At 38.8% G+C, this 17,661-nt stretch overlaps 1 protein-coding gene across 1 annotated transcript in view; it reads right to left on the reverse strand.

The window, feature by feature from the left end:
* SLC45A2 (solute carrier family 45 member 2) overlaps positions 1-15,171 on the reverse strand; it is a 113,449-nt gene extending 98,278 nt beyond the window's left edge. Inside the window, exons 1-3 of the mRNA XM_063456840.1 lie at positions 15,073-15,171; positions 13,803-14,368; positions 4,017-4,193 (exon numbers count right to left, since the gene is read on the reverse strand). Of these exons, the coding sequence (XP_063312910.1) occupies positions 4,017-4,193; positions 13,803-14,247 (622 nt within the window). The 5' untranslated portion in view covers positions 14,248-14,368; positions 15,073-15,171. The remainder of the gene's footprint in view (positions 1-4,016; positions 4,194-13,802; positions 14,369-15,072) is intronic.
* Positions 15,172-17,661: the final 2,490 nt, after the last annotated feature.

Below are 17,661 nucleotides of genomic sequence, written 5' to 3' on the forward strand. Positions count from 1 at the left end.
TCGAATATGTCGAGTTTTTTTTTTTAGTATTCAAGCACAAGCCCACCTGCCATATCAAAACAAAACTTCTTAGGCGGGTCCTACACCAACAATTCACCTTGCCATCTTCGGCTAGAAGGCAAAATCTTCAATTAGAGAGAGAGGGGTATTTTTCTAAACCCCTTCATACTTAACTCGCACAGGGAATACATGGCATGGGTACCAGCACTGTAACATGGCTGTGTAATACAGAGGCAAATACAATACAATGCCTACATGGCAGGTGGGTTGCACTTTAATGGCCATTGGAGTGATGCTAAAAGACCTCCACCTATTGGGTGTGCATAGGGATTGAGGACAGTGCACAAGTAACTTTTTTTGTTTTTTATTGTGAATATTATTGCTTTGGAGAGTGGAGCTTTGTTATACACTCAACAAAATAGAGCTCATAGAAAATAGGGATATTCAGGGCTGTATTTACAATTTCAAGGCGTCATATTTTTATATCCTATATTAAAATTGGCTAACTTGGACTCAGAAAAAAAGCTTGATGCTTAAAACGACACTTAAGACCATTTATGTCTAGTTCCAGGAGCCAATAGCTCCCACCTGAGCGGTCTATTGTCAAATCATTTTGTTCTTTCTCAGAACTAATTTGTTATATGTACATGACGTCCATCCCTATGTCTTATCTGTACTCCTTTTACCCTTTCACTCCCTTCCTACTACGGTCATATGAGTATTTACACGTAAGCACTTTTTAATGTATGAAAACCCAACTGACAAATAAACAACAGAAGCTTATTTTGATAACAAACATGCGTCTGGTGTTTAATTCATGCTTCTCAAAGTGCACTTGTAATAATAATTTGGGCTTCCTCTGAATATAACAAAGATCAATATTTGGATCTATATCCACTCCAGCTCTCCCAAAGGTAGAGAGGATGGGTGGATTTAAATTTAAAAAAAATAATTGGTGAGAATGAGTGTGTCGCTGTCAGCGAGTGAGAGTGAGTGTGTCGCTGTCAGCGAGTGAGAGTGAGTGTGTCGCTGTCAGCGAGTGAGAGTGAGTGTGTCGCTGTCAGCAAGTGAGAGTGAGTGTGTCGCTGTCAGCAAGTGAGAGTGAGTGTGTCGCTGTCAGCGAGTGAGAGTGTGTCGCTGTCAGTGAGTGAGTGTGTGTCTGTCAGAGTGTGTCAAATCAGTGAGGATTGGTATGTCTGAGTATGTGTCAGTCATGTAATGTGTACCTGAGAGTGTGTATGTTGCAGTGAAAGTGTGTGTTGGTTAAACAGTGTGTGTGCGCCAATAACTGTATCTGTCAGTGCATGTATCAATGAGGACCTGTGTCTGTTAGTCAAAAAAGTAACCTTGACACGAATTGGGGGGGCAAATTTAGATTTGGGGGTGCCCAAATTTAGTCGTGCCTTGGGCAGCACAAATCCAAAATACACCACTGAGGACATTAGGATAAAAAAAAAAAAAAATTAAAAGTGGGATATGGGCCTATAATAGGAACGGTCCCTCCAAAGTAGAGACACTTGGGGGGTATGGAATAGGGGAAGAAGTAGATGGTTAACTGTTGAAGATCTAAAACTGCTAGAATGCCTTGACAATTTTATAACTGGTAAAGCAATAAGGAAGTTGTAGTTTTACAATAGGATGAATGGTCTACTTCCGGACCACTCCTGTTCTAGCATGTCCTGCACACCAATAGTCCACGGAAACCTTTCTATATGTAGAACTCTTGTCCTGAACTAGTGTGCTCCAATGCTGCCCTTGGAAGTTTTGATAGTAACGCAAGATGGACAGATTTGGTCTATCTGATCAAAAGAAATAATTTTATACCTAACACTTTAGACTTGCCATATATGGTCTTGGTTTTGTTGTGTGACACTCACACCATTAAAAAAGAACCAGCTGTAGCTTCGTGTTCATTCTGACAAAGAGTGAAAAAAAGTGCATGTCTTTTTTTGTCATATATAAAAATAATAAAAGACCAACACTAGGTTAAGGTCAAGAAAAGAATATCAATTACTTTTACATTTTCTAACTACGATAATGAACAAATAGTGTGATGTAGCTAAACCAAATTAGTAACATTAAAAATATATCTGTTTAGAGAAAACCATGAACAAGAATATTAAAACCCAATAGCAGGTCGCCTAATCTTTTAATATCTACACAAAAGTCAATAGATGGGTTGTGATTCTGCATGTAGTCCAACTGTCCTCAATTTATCATGCAGGCTGTAAATGTTTACATGAATTTAGAGTTATGGGAAAGTGGGATTTATCGAAAGAAATGGCGCTCTCAAATTTTTACTTAAAGCTTCATTAAATCACCATAACAACTATAAGTGTATGCTGGTGTCATCCAATGGTGAACTGTAAAAGTATGAACAGTCGGAGGACTACTGTCCTACAGCATGGTAATATGGTGCTGAGAATGCCTCTTTAAAAATGGGAATAGCCCCTTTTCCAAGATTTTGGTTTAATTTATGTTTACGTATCTTCTATTTAACAAATCTACGTTAATGAGGGTAAGAAAAAAAAAGTGAATTAGATGAATTGTGTTTAAATAAAAAACTGAATTACAATATTAAGGCTAAATCGCAAAGTTGAAGATTTTTTTTTTTCAAAACAGTTTTTGCCTTAAATTTATACGATTCCGCTTTAAGTCAAAACAAATCAGTAATTACTTAATAAATAAGCCCAGTAGTCTGATAGCAAGGTATAATAGATGTGACCACACAGATCATAAGTTTGCAATTTAGTGTACTACAAAGACTGGTGCTATGTTGCTATGTGCAGCTCAAAAAAAAAAAAAAAAAGATTTTCTTTAGCCAGAGGCCAATTGTATCCAAAGCATCACTAAACACACTATGTGTTAATTTCCCCACTGCAAGCATAATATTTTTCATTTGCCAAGCAGAAAGCCCAGGACACTAAATAGGATGAGTAAATACTAGTACAGTTAATATTTAAGAACAGTGTAACAACCACAATTTTTTTTTTTTTTATAAACAACTCTAGAAAATTGTTTCAGAGATCTAAGACACACATCTCCCGTGAAAGGGTAAAAAAAAAAAAAACACATTAAGGAGTTTCACGTTTATATGAATCCACAAACTGACAATATAGAATTGTCTGAATTAACCATTTTTGTTTAAACACTTTTTTTTATTAAACGAATACCTTTAAATACATCTAGCACAAAAATGTTGACAGCTGTTTAACACTATATATATTTATATATTTTTATTAAAAAACAAAACAAAAAAAAAAACACACAAACACACACACACAGACAGGTGGGTGATATCCATGCCTTCTTATTGATATTTTAGTAAAACGTTGGTAAATAGTATTACTATTTATAAAGAGCCAACACATTCCGCAGTGCTGCTCAATAAAATGAATTAACAAACATGTCATTGCAACAAGTCAAGCGCGGCATATATATAAAAAAAAAAAAGCTTACAATCGAAGGAATGAGGGGTGAAATTACGCAAGAGGTAAAGTGAAGGTGCATTTCATTTATGAAAAAGAAGGATGTTTAAAGAGTTTCGATATCTTTAATCACGAATCTCATCCTATGTATGCAATTTATACTAACCTACAACTAATGAGATTTTAGCAATGATCTCCGATAGCATTTTTTTTTAAAAAACATAAAAAGATCACATTTTAAAATCCCCCTCCCCCAATTTGTATTCATTTAAAAAAAAAAAAAAAAAAAAGAAGTGTAATCAGATCTCTTCATTTGATGTGATCACAAGTTCACTGCAGTAGAATCTCTTGTGACCCGATCAGATGACCAGTTCTTATTCCACTCAGCATGATATGGTTAGGATTAGAAAAACCAGCATTACTGAAAAGTACTTTGAGATATGAAATGGATTCAGAAGAAAAAAAAAAAAAAAAAAAGATTGAATCTGGCCTGGTGCAAGATAAAAATGCTGACTCTAAAAAAGGTATATAGAAAGTTCATAGAGCAGCATGTAGACAATTATGAAGTACATACAATGTAGGACTTACCAGTGAAAAGAGCATGATAGTGAAGACCCCTTTCCTTGTCTTCGTGAGAACACACATCAAATAAATAAGCTTTGATTGGCCCATCAATGAAATCTGCAGCAAAATCGAATGTCACTACTCCAAGCATAGTAATAACTATTGCCCAAGTCTTCTTCTCTGGTGCAGTCTTAAAGATAGCTGTAAAAAAAATAAAAAATAAAAATGTGTAGAAACAAAAATTATAAAAACATAAGTGTACATTTAGCAAGAAAACCAGAACTGCATAAAGTTGTTTTCCGCATATGTGAAACTATGGTGAGTGGGGTTTGTTTCACATGAAATGGAAACTTTTGCTTTTCATCACCAATTACTTTTCTTCCCAGCAATGGTCTTAGGTAGAGATAGGGATATTCACTTGAATAAAAAAAAAAACTGGTTTAAACAATTTGATCCCTACCCACGTTTTCATCAATTATCAGCATAGAGCCGATGTCCTCAACTGAGTGTCAGGGTATTGGTAGAAGAGTGCCCTGCTCTGTTGAAGTAACTATAGTACATGCACTGGAGTTGCTGTGAAATCTATCTGGCAAGCATCTCTAGAGCTGGTTAGTGCAATACATGAACATTGTGATGATGTCATGGTGTTTGATGCCAATGACCTGGCAATAAACCACTTTTTTGGGATCATGGGGAAGGACTGGCTTGCTTGGGAGTTGATACAATTAGCATTTAAATAATATTCCCTGAAAAAAAATAATGTAAAATTATATACAATAAATGATGTCATGGGATGTTAACTTATATTTAATATATATAAGTTGTTTTTTGTAATCTGGTTTTAAAATTGTCCATTAGCATTTATCGTAAATCTAAACAAAATAACCAGGACAGGTAGGTGCCTACTCTTCCTTAGTGTGCAGCCAGCTGCTCGATGAGGAGCCTTTAGATGGCCAGCCAACGTTCAGCATACTCACTACAAGTTAAGAACCTGTGTTTTATACATTTCTTTTAAAAAAAATAAATTAAAAAAAATCATGAAAACTAAATAAAGTAAGTCAAAGCATAAACAAAAACCATGCGCTCTCACTCGGCAGGAGTCGCCCAGTCTAATATCCATCTGTCAATTTAAAAAAGTGGAATTTATTTTGGACTGAAGGGATATATCTAAATAATCGGGTTGTCAGCTTAGAAAAAGATTTTTCTTAAAGTAATGAAGCTACAATCCAATCCATTTTAAATTAAAAGGAGACTTTTGTATGACGCAGAGACACTGGGTGAGGGGAGGGAAGGATCCAATGATGTAGTATATATTTCCTAGGTAAAACAAATGGGCCAGTTTGTTAATATGCCCAGAGTCCTCAGTTAGGTCCACCAATGTCACTAGTGATGGATGGACATGGAACGGTCTACACAATAACAGTTATGTAATCTTTGACCTGTTTCTAAAATGTAAATCTCCATATACTCCCAGAAACAAATGATATAGGTCTGCTCCGTCAGTCACGCATTTCAAATACTTGTCAGGGCCCCTAATTTTGAAAGAAAATGTTTTTTGAGGGGAGTAGTAGGTGTAATGTACAATTTTTAAAATGCATCTCCTGGTAAGATGTCACTGGAAGTAATTTAAGCAACTTAACAGTGGTTGTTAAGAGTACATCAGGTGTTAACGTAGGAAGTGTGTAATCCATCAGGATAAAACTAATTGTGTCACTGAATAATCTAAACACCTTAGACACACCTGGGTAATCCCTAAATCCTGTTAGGTGTGCGTTGAGGAGAGGGTAGAGGAGCACTGATCTAGACGATGCTGGATCAGGAAGTAGAGGGAAAAAATTCAATAGGAAGGAATGTCAGGCTGTGTAACCAAATAATAGATTGATTGGATCTGCAGAACTGAAATATGGAAGTGTTAAGCAGGCTATGTATCTGGAGATATGCAAAGAACAGAACATCGAGGCCAGGAAATGTAAGTTTAAGTTGACGGAAGGTAAGAATCTGCTTATTATTGTGCTCCAAGAAATTATGTATTCTAGCATGGCCTGCAGCCTCCTAGGAACGGTAGGGATATTGTCCCATCCAGTCCTGAAAGAGCGGGTTACATAAAAGGGTATCTGGTATATTGCAGCCCCGGAAGCGCTCTCATAAACTTCCACGGTTTAATAGTGGATGCCAATAGAGAGTTATCCCTGGCTAACTCTGGAAGGGAAGTGTAAGGAGTGCATTGTAATTGAGGGAGTGCTGCGTTAGGGCAAAGTTGCATTTCCAAAGGTACCACTGTAAGTTATCCTGGTCCTCCCATCCAATTTTAAGGATACTAATAATGTGCAGATAGATTAGAGTTTTAGATTTGGAATATTAAGATCCAGATTGAATCTGGGTTGTGCTAGTTTGTGCAAAGCAATCCTTGGGTATTTATGTTGCAAAAAAATAAAAATATTTGGAAAAAAGGTCTGTTGAGACTTTTCTTATCACAGCAGGACAGAAGCATGGGCATTGTCTGTAAGGTATAAAGAAGTTTAGGCACTATACCAGATTTTAGGGGGCTCGCTCTGCCAAAATGGGAAAGTGGTATGTGTGCCTATCGAGAGCAGAGATTGTTTACCTTGGCCAGAATCAGGGTCATTTTCAAATTATGCAGAGTGGACAGATTCTTAGGATTTTATATTTTAAATATGAGGTTATCAACAATAAGCTGGTTTTCAACCTTTAATATATTAGGGGCCTTTTTTATTGATTATTATAATGATGCTGTGCAAAAGCACTTTTCTTACCTTTACACATGCAGGGTACCACATCATATCAATGACTGTGCCTTCATTAAATGATATTTGGAAAAGAAGTATGTTTAAAAAAAAAAAAAAAAGTAGTTGTCATTTGAGTAAATGTATCTAATCTTTTAAGCTATAAATGTTATACAGTCTCTTTAAATGCACAGTGTTCTCCTGCCAATAGTTTTTGTTTCTATAAGTGTACTCAAAGCATTTTTGTCAAATGTGCCAGCTCAACACAGGAAAGTCATTTGGTGTAGTATTGAGCGAGTGGGTATCTTAAAAATAACCAATAACTTGAGATGTTATCTTACACCCATGGGTGTATGAAAACCGTTTTTATTTTTATTACTATTCAGCTTGACATGGTCTCTCTGTGAAACATGACATTTACATAGTTTAGCCTTCTCTTACAAATGTGCATATAAAATCCTTAGAGATTGCTGTGATTTTGATTTGCTTGAATGTGTTAACCATTAGCTGCCAGTGAGAATAGCAATGATTATAGCCCCCTCCCCTCCTATAGCACTCAGAGGAAGAGATAATCACAGAAATATCCATAGCTGCCATTTTGGTATACAGACTTGTTTGGATGGCAGTAAGGACATGTATAAATAGCTGGACATTTAGAGGTGAACTGGCACACAGCAACGGCTATTAATAAACTGAGCACAATAATCCAAACTTGCAATTACCCCCTGCCATCCAATTAGAAACCTTTTACCTCTGTTAAAAAGGAACTGTAGTCAAATCTCCATCATTCACCCACATAAATGAAGTTTTTGAAGTTTTTGAAGAAGGAGTACAATACAGTTGAAAAGGACAAATTTGAGCTTTTTTTTTTTTTTTTTTAAAGAAAATGTCACGTTTTTATTTTTCATCTGGCTGAGCAGCCATGTTGGGTCAGACTCCACTGATATATATTGTAAAAAAAAAAAAAAACACTTTAGATGTAATATAAAACATGAGAAATAAAAGTTTGATGACAGTTCTTTTAAAAAAAAAAAAAAAAACACACACTATTGGCAGACCACCTTATCTCATTGAAGTGGTCTGGGTGGCGTGCCCCTGTAGTTTTAATCCTGCAAGTGAAAACATTGTAGCGGCAGATAAACTGCAATGTTTACATTGCAGGTTTAACCCCTTAAGGACACATGACGTGTGTGACACGTCATGATTCCATTTTATTCCAGAAGTTTGGTCCTTAAGGGGTTAAGATAACCTCTAGCGGCTTTGTTCGAAGAGTAGATGGATCCAGTGCCGAGGGACCAAATTGCTGGAATTAAGGCGAGTGTTAAAAAGGTGTTTAACCCTTTCATGTGCATTGGGGGCAGACCTAAAATAGTGTTAGGAATACAGTTTTGTAGAACGCTATAACGTTTCTTTAAACAAACAGAGGATAATAGGGTAGTGCCGCCTGCTGCACTAGAAATAGAAAATAGCGTCCAGGTTGGACCAATTATCCTTCGCACCAATCCGAGACTCCAGGGGTCTCTAAGGGCTTAACCGTAATGCAAACTAAGCAGAAAAGTACAAAAAAATAGATACATTGATTCTCAACACAAGAGAAGTGAAAATCACTGTATCGCCAGGAAATAAGAGTAGTCGTTGTGATATTCTTTCTGCAATATAAAAAAGTTCTTCCAGCTAAGTAGATATAGAGTATAAATTAGATCTTGTGGAGAAATAAACAAACAAATACCTAGTTAGGTATGCTCCTATGTCTATACACACACATATATATCAGCTCAAAATTGCTGTATCTAGGCAGAGTTTAAATGTAAAAATATAGATCTCAATAAAGGTGAACTCTCCTAGACCATACATCCTGTATAGGCTGATATATAGTAAAAGATATCTCCCGGTAAAAACATATCTTGTAAGGCTAGTAAATATGAAGAGTAGTGTCCTCTTTTGACATATCAGTATACAAAGACTACTAATCCAGGATATTAACCTAGTACCTAAGAGGATATAGTAGATATTAGTAACAGCATATATCCATGGGCGTCCGCGGGGGTGGGGGGGATTTGGATTTTTCAGCTTGTTTTACAATTTTTTGCGTAAAATTGAAAATAGAGTGTAATATCGGCGTATGGAGACAGACAGAGATAGGAAGCTGCATCTTATCCCAGCTTCTCTCTCCTGACTGAATCCACAGGGGAGCAGCACATGCAGCCAGCAACTCCCAGACTGCAGAGACAGCCTACAGATCAGGTAAGTGAGGGATGGGGGAGAGACAGCCTACAGATCAGGTAAGTGAGGGATGGGGGAGAGACAGCCTACAGATCAGGTAAGTGAGGGATGGGGGAGAGACAGCCTACAGATCAGGTAAGTGAGGGATGGGGGAGAGACAGCCTACAGATCAGGTAAGTGAGGGATGGGGGAGAGACAGCCTACAGATCAGGTAAGTGAGGGATGGGGGAGAGACAGCCTACAGATCAGGTAAGTGAGGGATGGGGGAGAGACAGCCTACAGATCAGGTAAGTGAGGGATGGGGGAGAGACAGCCTACAGATCAGGTAAGTGAGGGATGGGGGAGAGACAGCCTACAGATCAGGTAAGTGAGGGATGGGGGAGAGACAGCCTACAGATCAGGTAAGTGAGGGATGGGGGAGAGACAGCCTACAGATCAGGTAAGTGAGGGATGGGGGAGAGACAGCCTACAGATCAGGTAAGTGAGGGATGGGGGAGAGACAGCCTACAGATCAGGTAAGTGAGGGATGGGGGAGAGACAGCCTACAGATCAGGTAAGTGAGGGATGGGGGAGAGACAGCCTACAGATCAGGTAAGTGAGGGATGGGGGAGAGACAGCCTACAGATCAGGTAAGTGAGGGATGGGGGAGAGACAGCCTACAGATCAGGTAAGTGAGGGATGGGGGAGAGACAGCCTACAGATCAGGTAAGTGAGGGATGGGGGAGATACAGCCTACAGATCAGGTAAGTGAGGGATGGGGAGAGACAGCCTACAGGAAGGGTCAGCAAGGAGCAGAAAAGGTAAAGTAAGAAAAGGAACAGAAATAAGCAGAAAAGGTAAATCAGCACAAAGGTAAAGTAGAAGGAGCAGAAAGTCAGCAAGGGACAGAAGGAGCACAAAGGTGAAGTATGAGAAGGAACAGAAATGAGCAGGAATTGACATCAAGGAGCAGAAAGGGTTTCTGCGAGGAGCAGAAAGGGTAAAGTAGGAGAAGGAGCAGAAAGGGATCAGGGCCTGCCTGGAAAACATTGGACCTTCTCATCACCCCATGTAAAAAAAAAATATATATCAGTTATAATGTGTTCACTTTTATTTACTGAGTGTCAGGAAGCACAGAGTGCCGTTGGGTAGGGGTGTCGCTTATTGGCTAGAGCGGTCAGCTGGCACTCTAAGCCAATCAGTAGCTCCCCATTCATAAAAAAGTAAAACATTTTTATGAACCGGGAACTAGCGATTGACTTAGAGCGTCAACTTACCAGTATCGCCAATCTGTAGCACCCATGCCGTACGTCAATCTGCACTTCGCTGAATACCACTGAGCGACCTGGAGATTTGCAGCTGGAGGAAACCATTGGGGTTAAACCATTTGAGAGCGGTTTAACCCCTTGAAGGGTATCATAGCATTGGTATCATAGCATTTCCATTTAGATGAAGTTGTTATGTGATTAGAATGTTCCTTTAATTTGCTTAAAGGAAGACTATAGTGTCAGGAATACAAACATGTAATCCTGACACCATAGTTGTGAAAATGCTATTCACCCTGCCTTTATGTGATCATGACTATGCCCCTTCCCTTTCATGACACTGTCAAAAAGGGACCAAGCATGGATGTCATTACAAATATGCCCCCCTTCCCTGCAAATGGCCATGCATATATCTAGGTTAGTAGTAATACTGTACACACACACACACACTTGTATCCTAGTGGATACCCAGGGAATCAAGATGCCAGCAGAGTCTGTAGTGGAAAGGAGAGAGATAAAATCTAATGTCAGCAATAAAAAAAAAAAACCGTCAGTAATTATATTAAATAGCCTCTCTTCCTTTTAAAACTAGCTAGATAGACTTAGGAGCAAAGGATAAATTGTATTATTTAGGTTTATTTCTCCACTAGATCTCATTTATACACTATATCTACTTAGCTGTAAGAACTTTTACAATGCATAAAGATCACAGCGACTACTCTTATTTCCAGGCGATACAGTGATTTTTCACTACTCGTGTTGAGAATCAATGTATCAGTTTTTTTGTACTTTTCTGTTTTCTTTAAATAGAAAGCACAGTTATCCATGCACAGTCATCCATGTGCCGGCAGTATCATTATCCATTAGGGTATATGCAAGTATTTCGGCATTCCTTCAGAAGCACACACTGTCCCCCCCAGATGCCATAATTTACATTGCATGTCTTGGCATTGCCAGTAACACAGCATAAAAGGGGGAAACAAACACAAACATTGACATTTATCTAAACAGGTAATATGTTAGCCACTGATTATAGACTAATGAAGGCAAAACAGATCTTATTCTGGGGAAAATACTGATTACTGAATAAAGAACCATGGAAACTAAAATATTGTAGTGCAGCTTGCCTTTTAATTGGTGGTAGCAGGTGAATTTTAAAGGCAAAGGACTAAGACATCCCCCTCCTACCCCCAACTTGTTGGCGCTCAGCTCCTTTCTCGCTTTGTACATCTGAATCAATGAGAGATCCAACTACTTTAAAGAGATACAACTCAGCACCTGATTAAGACACACAAATACAGGAAAATACAAAGTATCCAAACGTCCAGAATCTTGGTACAATTAGTTGCTAAGCCCATCAGCACCGTCTTCAATCATCAATAAAAAGGGGGAATAAATTCCAGAACTAGTCATATGCAACATGGTTTTCTCTAACACTTTTTATCCCCCCCCCCCCCCCCGAACCAAACTCTGGAAGGGAGGTCAATACAATTTCCCACCAGACACCATGAACCAGCCTCCACTTCCCTTATTAGAACCTGTGCTGCTACGACATATGTGACTAGAAATGAAAATACAACTGAAGTCCTGGTCTACTTATATTCATTTTAAACCTTGCAATACATTTGGGAATGTATGCATAACAACAACAGCAACAACTCTTCTCCATTTCTATTGGGTTAGTTCTAGAAAAAAAAAAAAAAAAAAAAAAAAAAAGTATAGTTCGTTGAAATAATTTCTGCCCTGCTGAACGCAATTTTTCCAAGTTTCTCAGAATAAGCATATCCACTTCAAATCCATTTCACCTTGACAAATACTACAAAATTAAATGATCTAAATCACAAGATCTGCATGCCGAAATTAACCCAGCAGTCAGAAACATGCTAATGATCAAACAATGCAAAAGTCTTATTCACATGACAATAATTTTGGTAACCCATATCTTCAGTGGTAGCAAATATCCAGGAGCTTCCTGATAGAACGGGTGTAATATAGGACCCCAAGTATAAAATAACACCCTTAAGTGATTAGAAGAGAGAGAGTATAAAATATACAATATGTATATAAATAACTTGGATATGTATGGCAAAGGTGACTAGAATCCTGGAGGAAAAATATCCCAGGGTGAATGAAACCACTTGCCAAATATTATACTTCCATAAGGATAGAAGGTGTAATAGTCAGAAGGCAATAGGATGCTGAAATGCTGACTATGAACAAACATATATTGTAAATTCACTGTAATCAAGCAAAAACCACTATGACAAAAAGTGAATAACAATATATGTTTGTTAATAGTCCGCATCCAATTGCCTTCTGACTATTACACCTTCTATCCTTATGGAAGTATTTGGCAAGCGGTTTCATTCACCCTGGGATATTTTTCCTCTTTTAATCACTTAAGTGTGTTATTTTAGACTCAGGGTCCTATATTATACCCGTTCTATCAGGAAGCTCCTGGATATTTGCTACTATTGTTTTAGTACATCACTCTATGTGCACTGTTTATATAGGTTCTTGGTGAATCCCTATACTTTTCCAGTTTTAGAGCTTTCGACATATGGTCCTTTTCCCTCTTATTTCTGTATATTCTATTCGTTGATATCAGAGTTTACACTCCATATCTTCAGTGACCTCATCATCTCACATTTTAATAGGGATGCAGATGTGAAATGCGTAACATGGGGATGCTTTTATGTATTTGCTGTTATTCCAGTTTTGAATGGTCTAAAAAATGCCATGCACCATAACTACTATAGCATGCAGAGAGCTCTGGCACCATCCCAGGCAGGGCCGGCAGATGGATGTTGGCCACCATGCATGATTGGCAGGCAGCCTGACATGCATTCATGCTAGACTAGCCTTCCAATTCTTTGGGCAGACACGCCTCCTTTTTGGGCATGTTCGGCCCTTTCGTAAGTTCTGGTTACATGATCCGCGTCACTGGCCCACCCTTTTACACCGCCCATTGACTTACTGCTTCAATGGACACTGCTGTTAGGGAGTATGGATTTACTTGAAAGATGAAAGCATAATTTAGAGAGAGATTAGCATAATTTAAGAGGCCCTGATCCCAGGTTATGTAATCAAATGGTTAACAAATGGTTCAAAAACGTGGATGAGTTGGGCATCAGTCACAGCCAGAAACTACAGCAGGGATCTGTTAGCTCCCCTGAGCTAAGCCCAGCACACTACTGAGAGCATCAACTGAGTGCTCTCAGCCAGTGTCTCCCTACACCCTGATGGAACCAGGTAAACTGTCCTCCCAAGTAGACAAATGATTTGACAACTTTCCACCAGGGTGCAGGAAGACAAAAATTGGATGAGAGCACTCAGCAAAGTCTTGTTCTTGCACTGCTGGGCTTAGCTCAGTGAAGCCAACAATATACCTGCTGTAGCTTCTGGGTACTTACCTTTTGAGGACACCAGAGTACTCCTGGTACCATAACCACTACAGAGAGTGGTAGTGGTTATGATGCTTGGACTATTCCTTAAATGGGTCCATACAATTCACTATAGAGCAGTTAATTTCAATAACAATATGCTTAACAGAAGTGTAGAAAAAAAAAAAAGCATAAATCAATATTACATTTCCTTACCGGTCACAGCTGTGTCTCCATTAAGGTAGAGCGTCATGCCTAGTACCATCAAGATTCCAAAAAACAGAATGTATGGTCTACGCCTCCCCCAGCGGGATCGACAGTAGTCACTGGCAGATCCTACCACTGGCTGGAGAACGAAACCCAAGATGGGACTGATAAACCAAACAAGGCTGTATAAACTCTTGGGCAAGCCCACACTTAGTAAAACAGGAGTCACAAATGCGGCCTCCACTGCATAACAAAACTCTCTTCCAAACATAGCCATGCTGTGCATAATTAGTCTGCCAGTTGACCGTGTTGGGGGTTCTACTGGTTTGAAGATACCCCCATTCATTTGCTCAAGGCTATGACTGTAGTCCATGTCTTTGGAAGGTTGAGGCATGCTAGTGCTGGCAACTTGGGTTTGATGAGTTGAATATTCCACTATGGTAGGCAAAGTCATTTGGGCTGGAAACACATAAGAAGTTGCTTGCAGAAACTTGGTACTGATCTCTGTATTTGTAGATCAGGCTGTGACTGCCACACATGCTTTGGAGAGAGGCGTGACTCCTATTCCTTCATAGCTGAAAGATCACAAGATTAGGAAAAGGAAAAAAAAAAAAGTTGTCATGTGAAAGCTGGTTTTAAACAATTTAGCTTTCAGGCAGCTTACTACGAAAATAAAAAGTTTATTGACAAACGTCTCTATCACATTGGTATCAAATACCACATTTCAACAATATTACAGTTCACAACAAAATGCAATAAAAAAAAAAAAAAAAACCAAAATAAATAAATAATAAAATTAACTCTGAGGGCTATTCACTAAAAAATTAATTTCTAATTAAATGGCAAAATAGCTGAACTGAACAATATAAAGTATTATATATGTGAGTTATATGTCCAATGTGACTGCTCTGGAGTTCAGGATCAAATTTATTTTGACTGCTCAGAAAATTTCACTTTAGCAAATAACTGTTTACATATTAACAATAACGAAAACCACCCAAACTATATATTTGGTGCTGGCTGATCACTATGAACCTCTGGTAACCATACCCTCACATTAATTATGCACATTTATAAAAATGCATCTTGACGGGTTGAAATTACTTTATTGATTATTTTCACTGATTTTCAAGATTTCACAAAATGGTCTTGATGTTGCTCCAATTCTGAAATGAGATGAGAATATTATGGTGGAATTGCAAAGAGGTGGGGACTTCATATAGTAAATTCTGAGGTTCCTTTTATTATTGATAAACGATCCACTAAACTCAATGCTTACCTTTAGGTGTGGAGTGATCCCCTGGATTCCATATACATTAACGGGAACCTAGTCACCGTGGCATGTCAGTAAGAGTCATGGTTTGCAGGTGCTATTGTCACACCAGATTCCAGGACTATACACCTGCTTCAACATTCTGTTTGGCTAGTGATGTAACAGGGAAGGAGGAGAGCCATGCTAGAAGTGGCACAGCTGCCTCTTATTTGATTAATTTTGTCATTCTCTGCTGTAGAGCAATCCTGGTCACAGTGTATAATATAACAGGGCTATTAATCAAAATGTGAACTGTCGGAAATTCAAAGTGAATTCTACAGTTCAGACCTGAATAGTAAAACTGGAAAAGTCTGCTATGGTTTAAGTAAAGCTAATTTGGCCTAAAATGTGAAATTCTCTTTTGGGTCTATTAACTAAAGTCTGATAGAGTTACTCAATAATGCAGGAATAAATGGGGTTAGTGAAACCAGTTTAAATTCAGTGTTTGATAAATATAATATTACCGAATTTCAACCAGACTTGCCTTTAGTAGATTAGAGAATTGTCAGTTGAAATCCTCTTATTTTGTTTGTGTGGACCAATTCTAACTTTATTGAATAACCCTGAATACCTATCCAATCTTAAAGGGATACAAAGCTGTTTTCCTGCCACTATAGGGTTAATACCCCTTCAGCCACTTACCTGAATCCAGGTGCTAGGTCAGGCTCCGCTCATGCTCCTCTCTCCTGCTGATGGGTAAAATCTGATGCTGCGGGTCCATGAGGACGTCCAGCATCAGATAACGGACCAAAAGCCAGTTTGGATTCCGGAAGCGCCCCCATTGGCTGTTTGGTAGACAGCCACTGATGGCAGATTTAGAGCTGCAATGTATACATTGCAGTTTCTCTGGCATTAAGTGCAAAAGGGTCACAGTACCCAGACCACTTAAATTAGCTGAAGTGGTCTGGGTGCCTACAGTGTCCCATTAAGCACAGCTCTCCCTTTTAACAAACAGAACACAAGAGTTATTCACTAAACTCCGAATTGTAGCAAATCTGAAAAACAGAATTTAGTCAAAAATAATTGATCTAGTCATATTTTATTTTACCCTTAATTTCAACAATTTAACAACACTGCAGCCAGAAATCTGGAACTTGCTGGCTCAATCACAATTAGACAGGTGGTTTGTTGATGTTCAAGGCATATATTGTTAGGTTAGTGAGAACTGGGATTTATTAAACAATGGATTATGGAGAACTGCAAATATTAGCAGTGTGTGAGATGCAAACAAAATCCAATCATTTATTAGCGGAAGTCTCATTATTGAAGCTGTGAATTTAATCCATTGTACTAAAGTTTGCACTTAGGCTACCTTATAGAGAGAGTATCTCTCTGTTATGCAAATTTGTACTTGCATAACTATGCTGTGCACAGTGGTGTATTTTGGATAGGTGTTTCCTAGGCATGACATATCTTGGGCAGCCCCTAATTTAAAAGTACCCACCCCTTCCTGCCAAGGCCACACCTCTTCCTGTTAACTAACACACATTTGACTGACAGACACATACACTCACTGACAGACACACATAAGCACTGACAGACGCGCACACTAACTGACATACACGCACAATCACTCAGACACACATTCACTGGACACACACACTCACAGACACACTGACAGACACACACACATATTCACTGACACACACACACTCACTCGATTCACTGGCACACACACATTCACTGACAAACACACACACACACACACACATATTCCCCCAACACTCACAATTATTATTTTTTTTTTATTTAAAGCCTCCCTACTTTGGAATAGCTATGTGTTTTTTTTTTACCTGGGGTCCATTGGGGCTGCTGGACAGGAAGGTGGGCAGACGTGCAGACAGGCAGGCGGCCGGCCGTGCAAAGCTGTCAGAGAGGGAGCTGTGATCTCCCTGCTTAGCTCCCCCACGCGCGGCAGAGTGATGCCAGGAGCCAGAGTGACGTCATATTCCGGCTCCCGGCATCACTGCGGTGCGCACAAGGGAGCTGAGCAGGGAGAGCTCAGGGGGAAATGCTCCCTCGCCGCCAGCCTGGAAAACAAATAGCTGCCTGAAAATCCTTTCAACATTCTGATCCGGGTATTATTCAGGCTGAAATCCAGTGGGTGTTCAAGTCCATTCAGATACTGCTTTGCAAAATCTAGACATTGATAAATCTTATAAACCATGTTTGGATTTTGCAGTTTTAATGCACCCAAATGGATCTGGATTATTTTGGATTTTAGTGATAAAATCCCTTTATTATCCCCACGGTAGTATACATTAGTCTCGAACTGTAGCTAATTAAAATTTGAATGGCACTGTAAATCTAAGCCAAAATAGCTGACCTGCAAAAATTCAATAATTCGGCTATAACTAAAGCTAGACTATTTGCCATTGGCTGGTTAATTCACTCAAGTGAGAATTCAAAGTGAATTCAAAGTAATCTACAATTTGGGGTCAATATAGCCAAACTGGCTAAATTCAGTTTGCTATAAGATCAGCTATTCTGGCTGACGTGGCCATAAATTTGAAAATCAATTTTGAAATTCAGTTTTGCATTTTATGGCGTTATCTA

Source organism: Pelobates fuscus, chromosome 5, assembly GCF_036172605.1.
Source record: "Pelobates fuscus isolate aPelFus1 chromosome 5, aPelFus1.pri, whole genome shotgun sequence".
In the NCBI taxonomy this organism is placed as follows: Eukaryota; Metazoa; Chordata; class Amphibia; order Anura; family Pelobatidae; genus Pelobates; species Pelobates fuscus.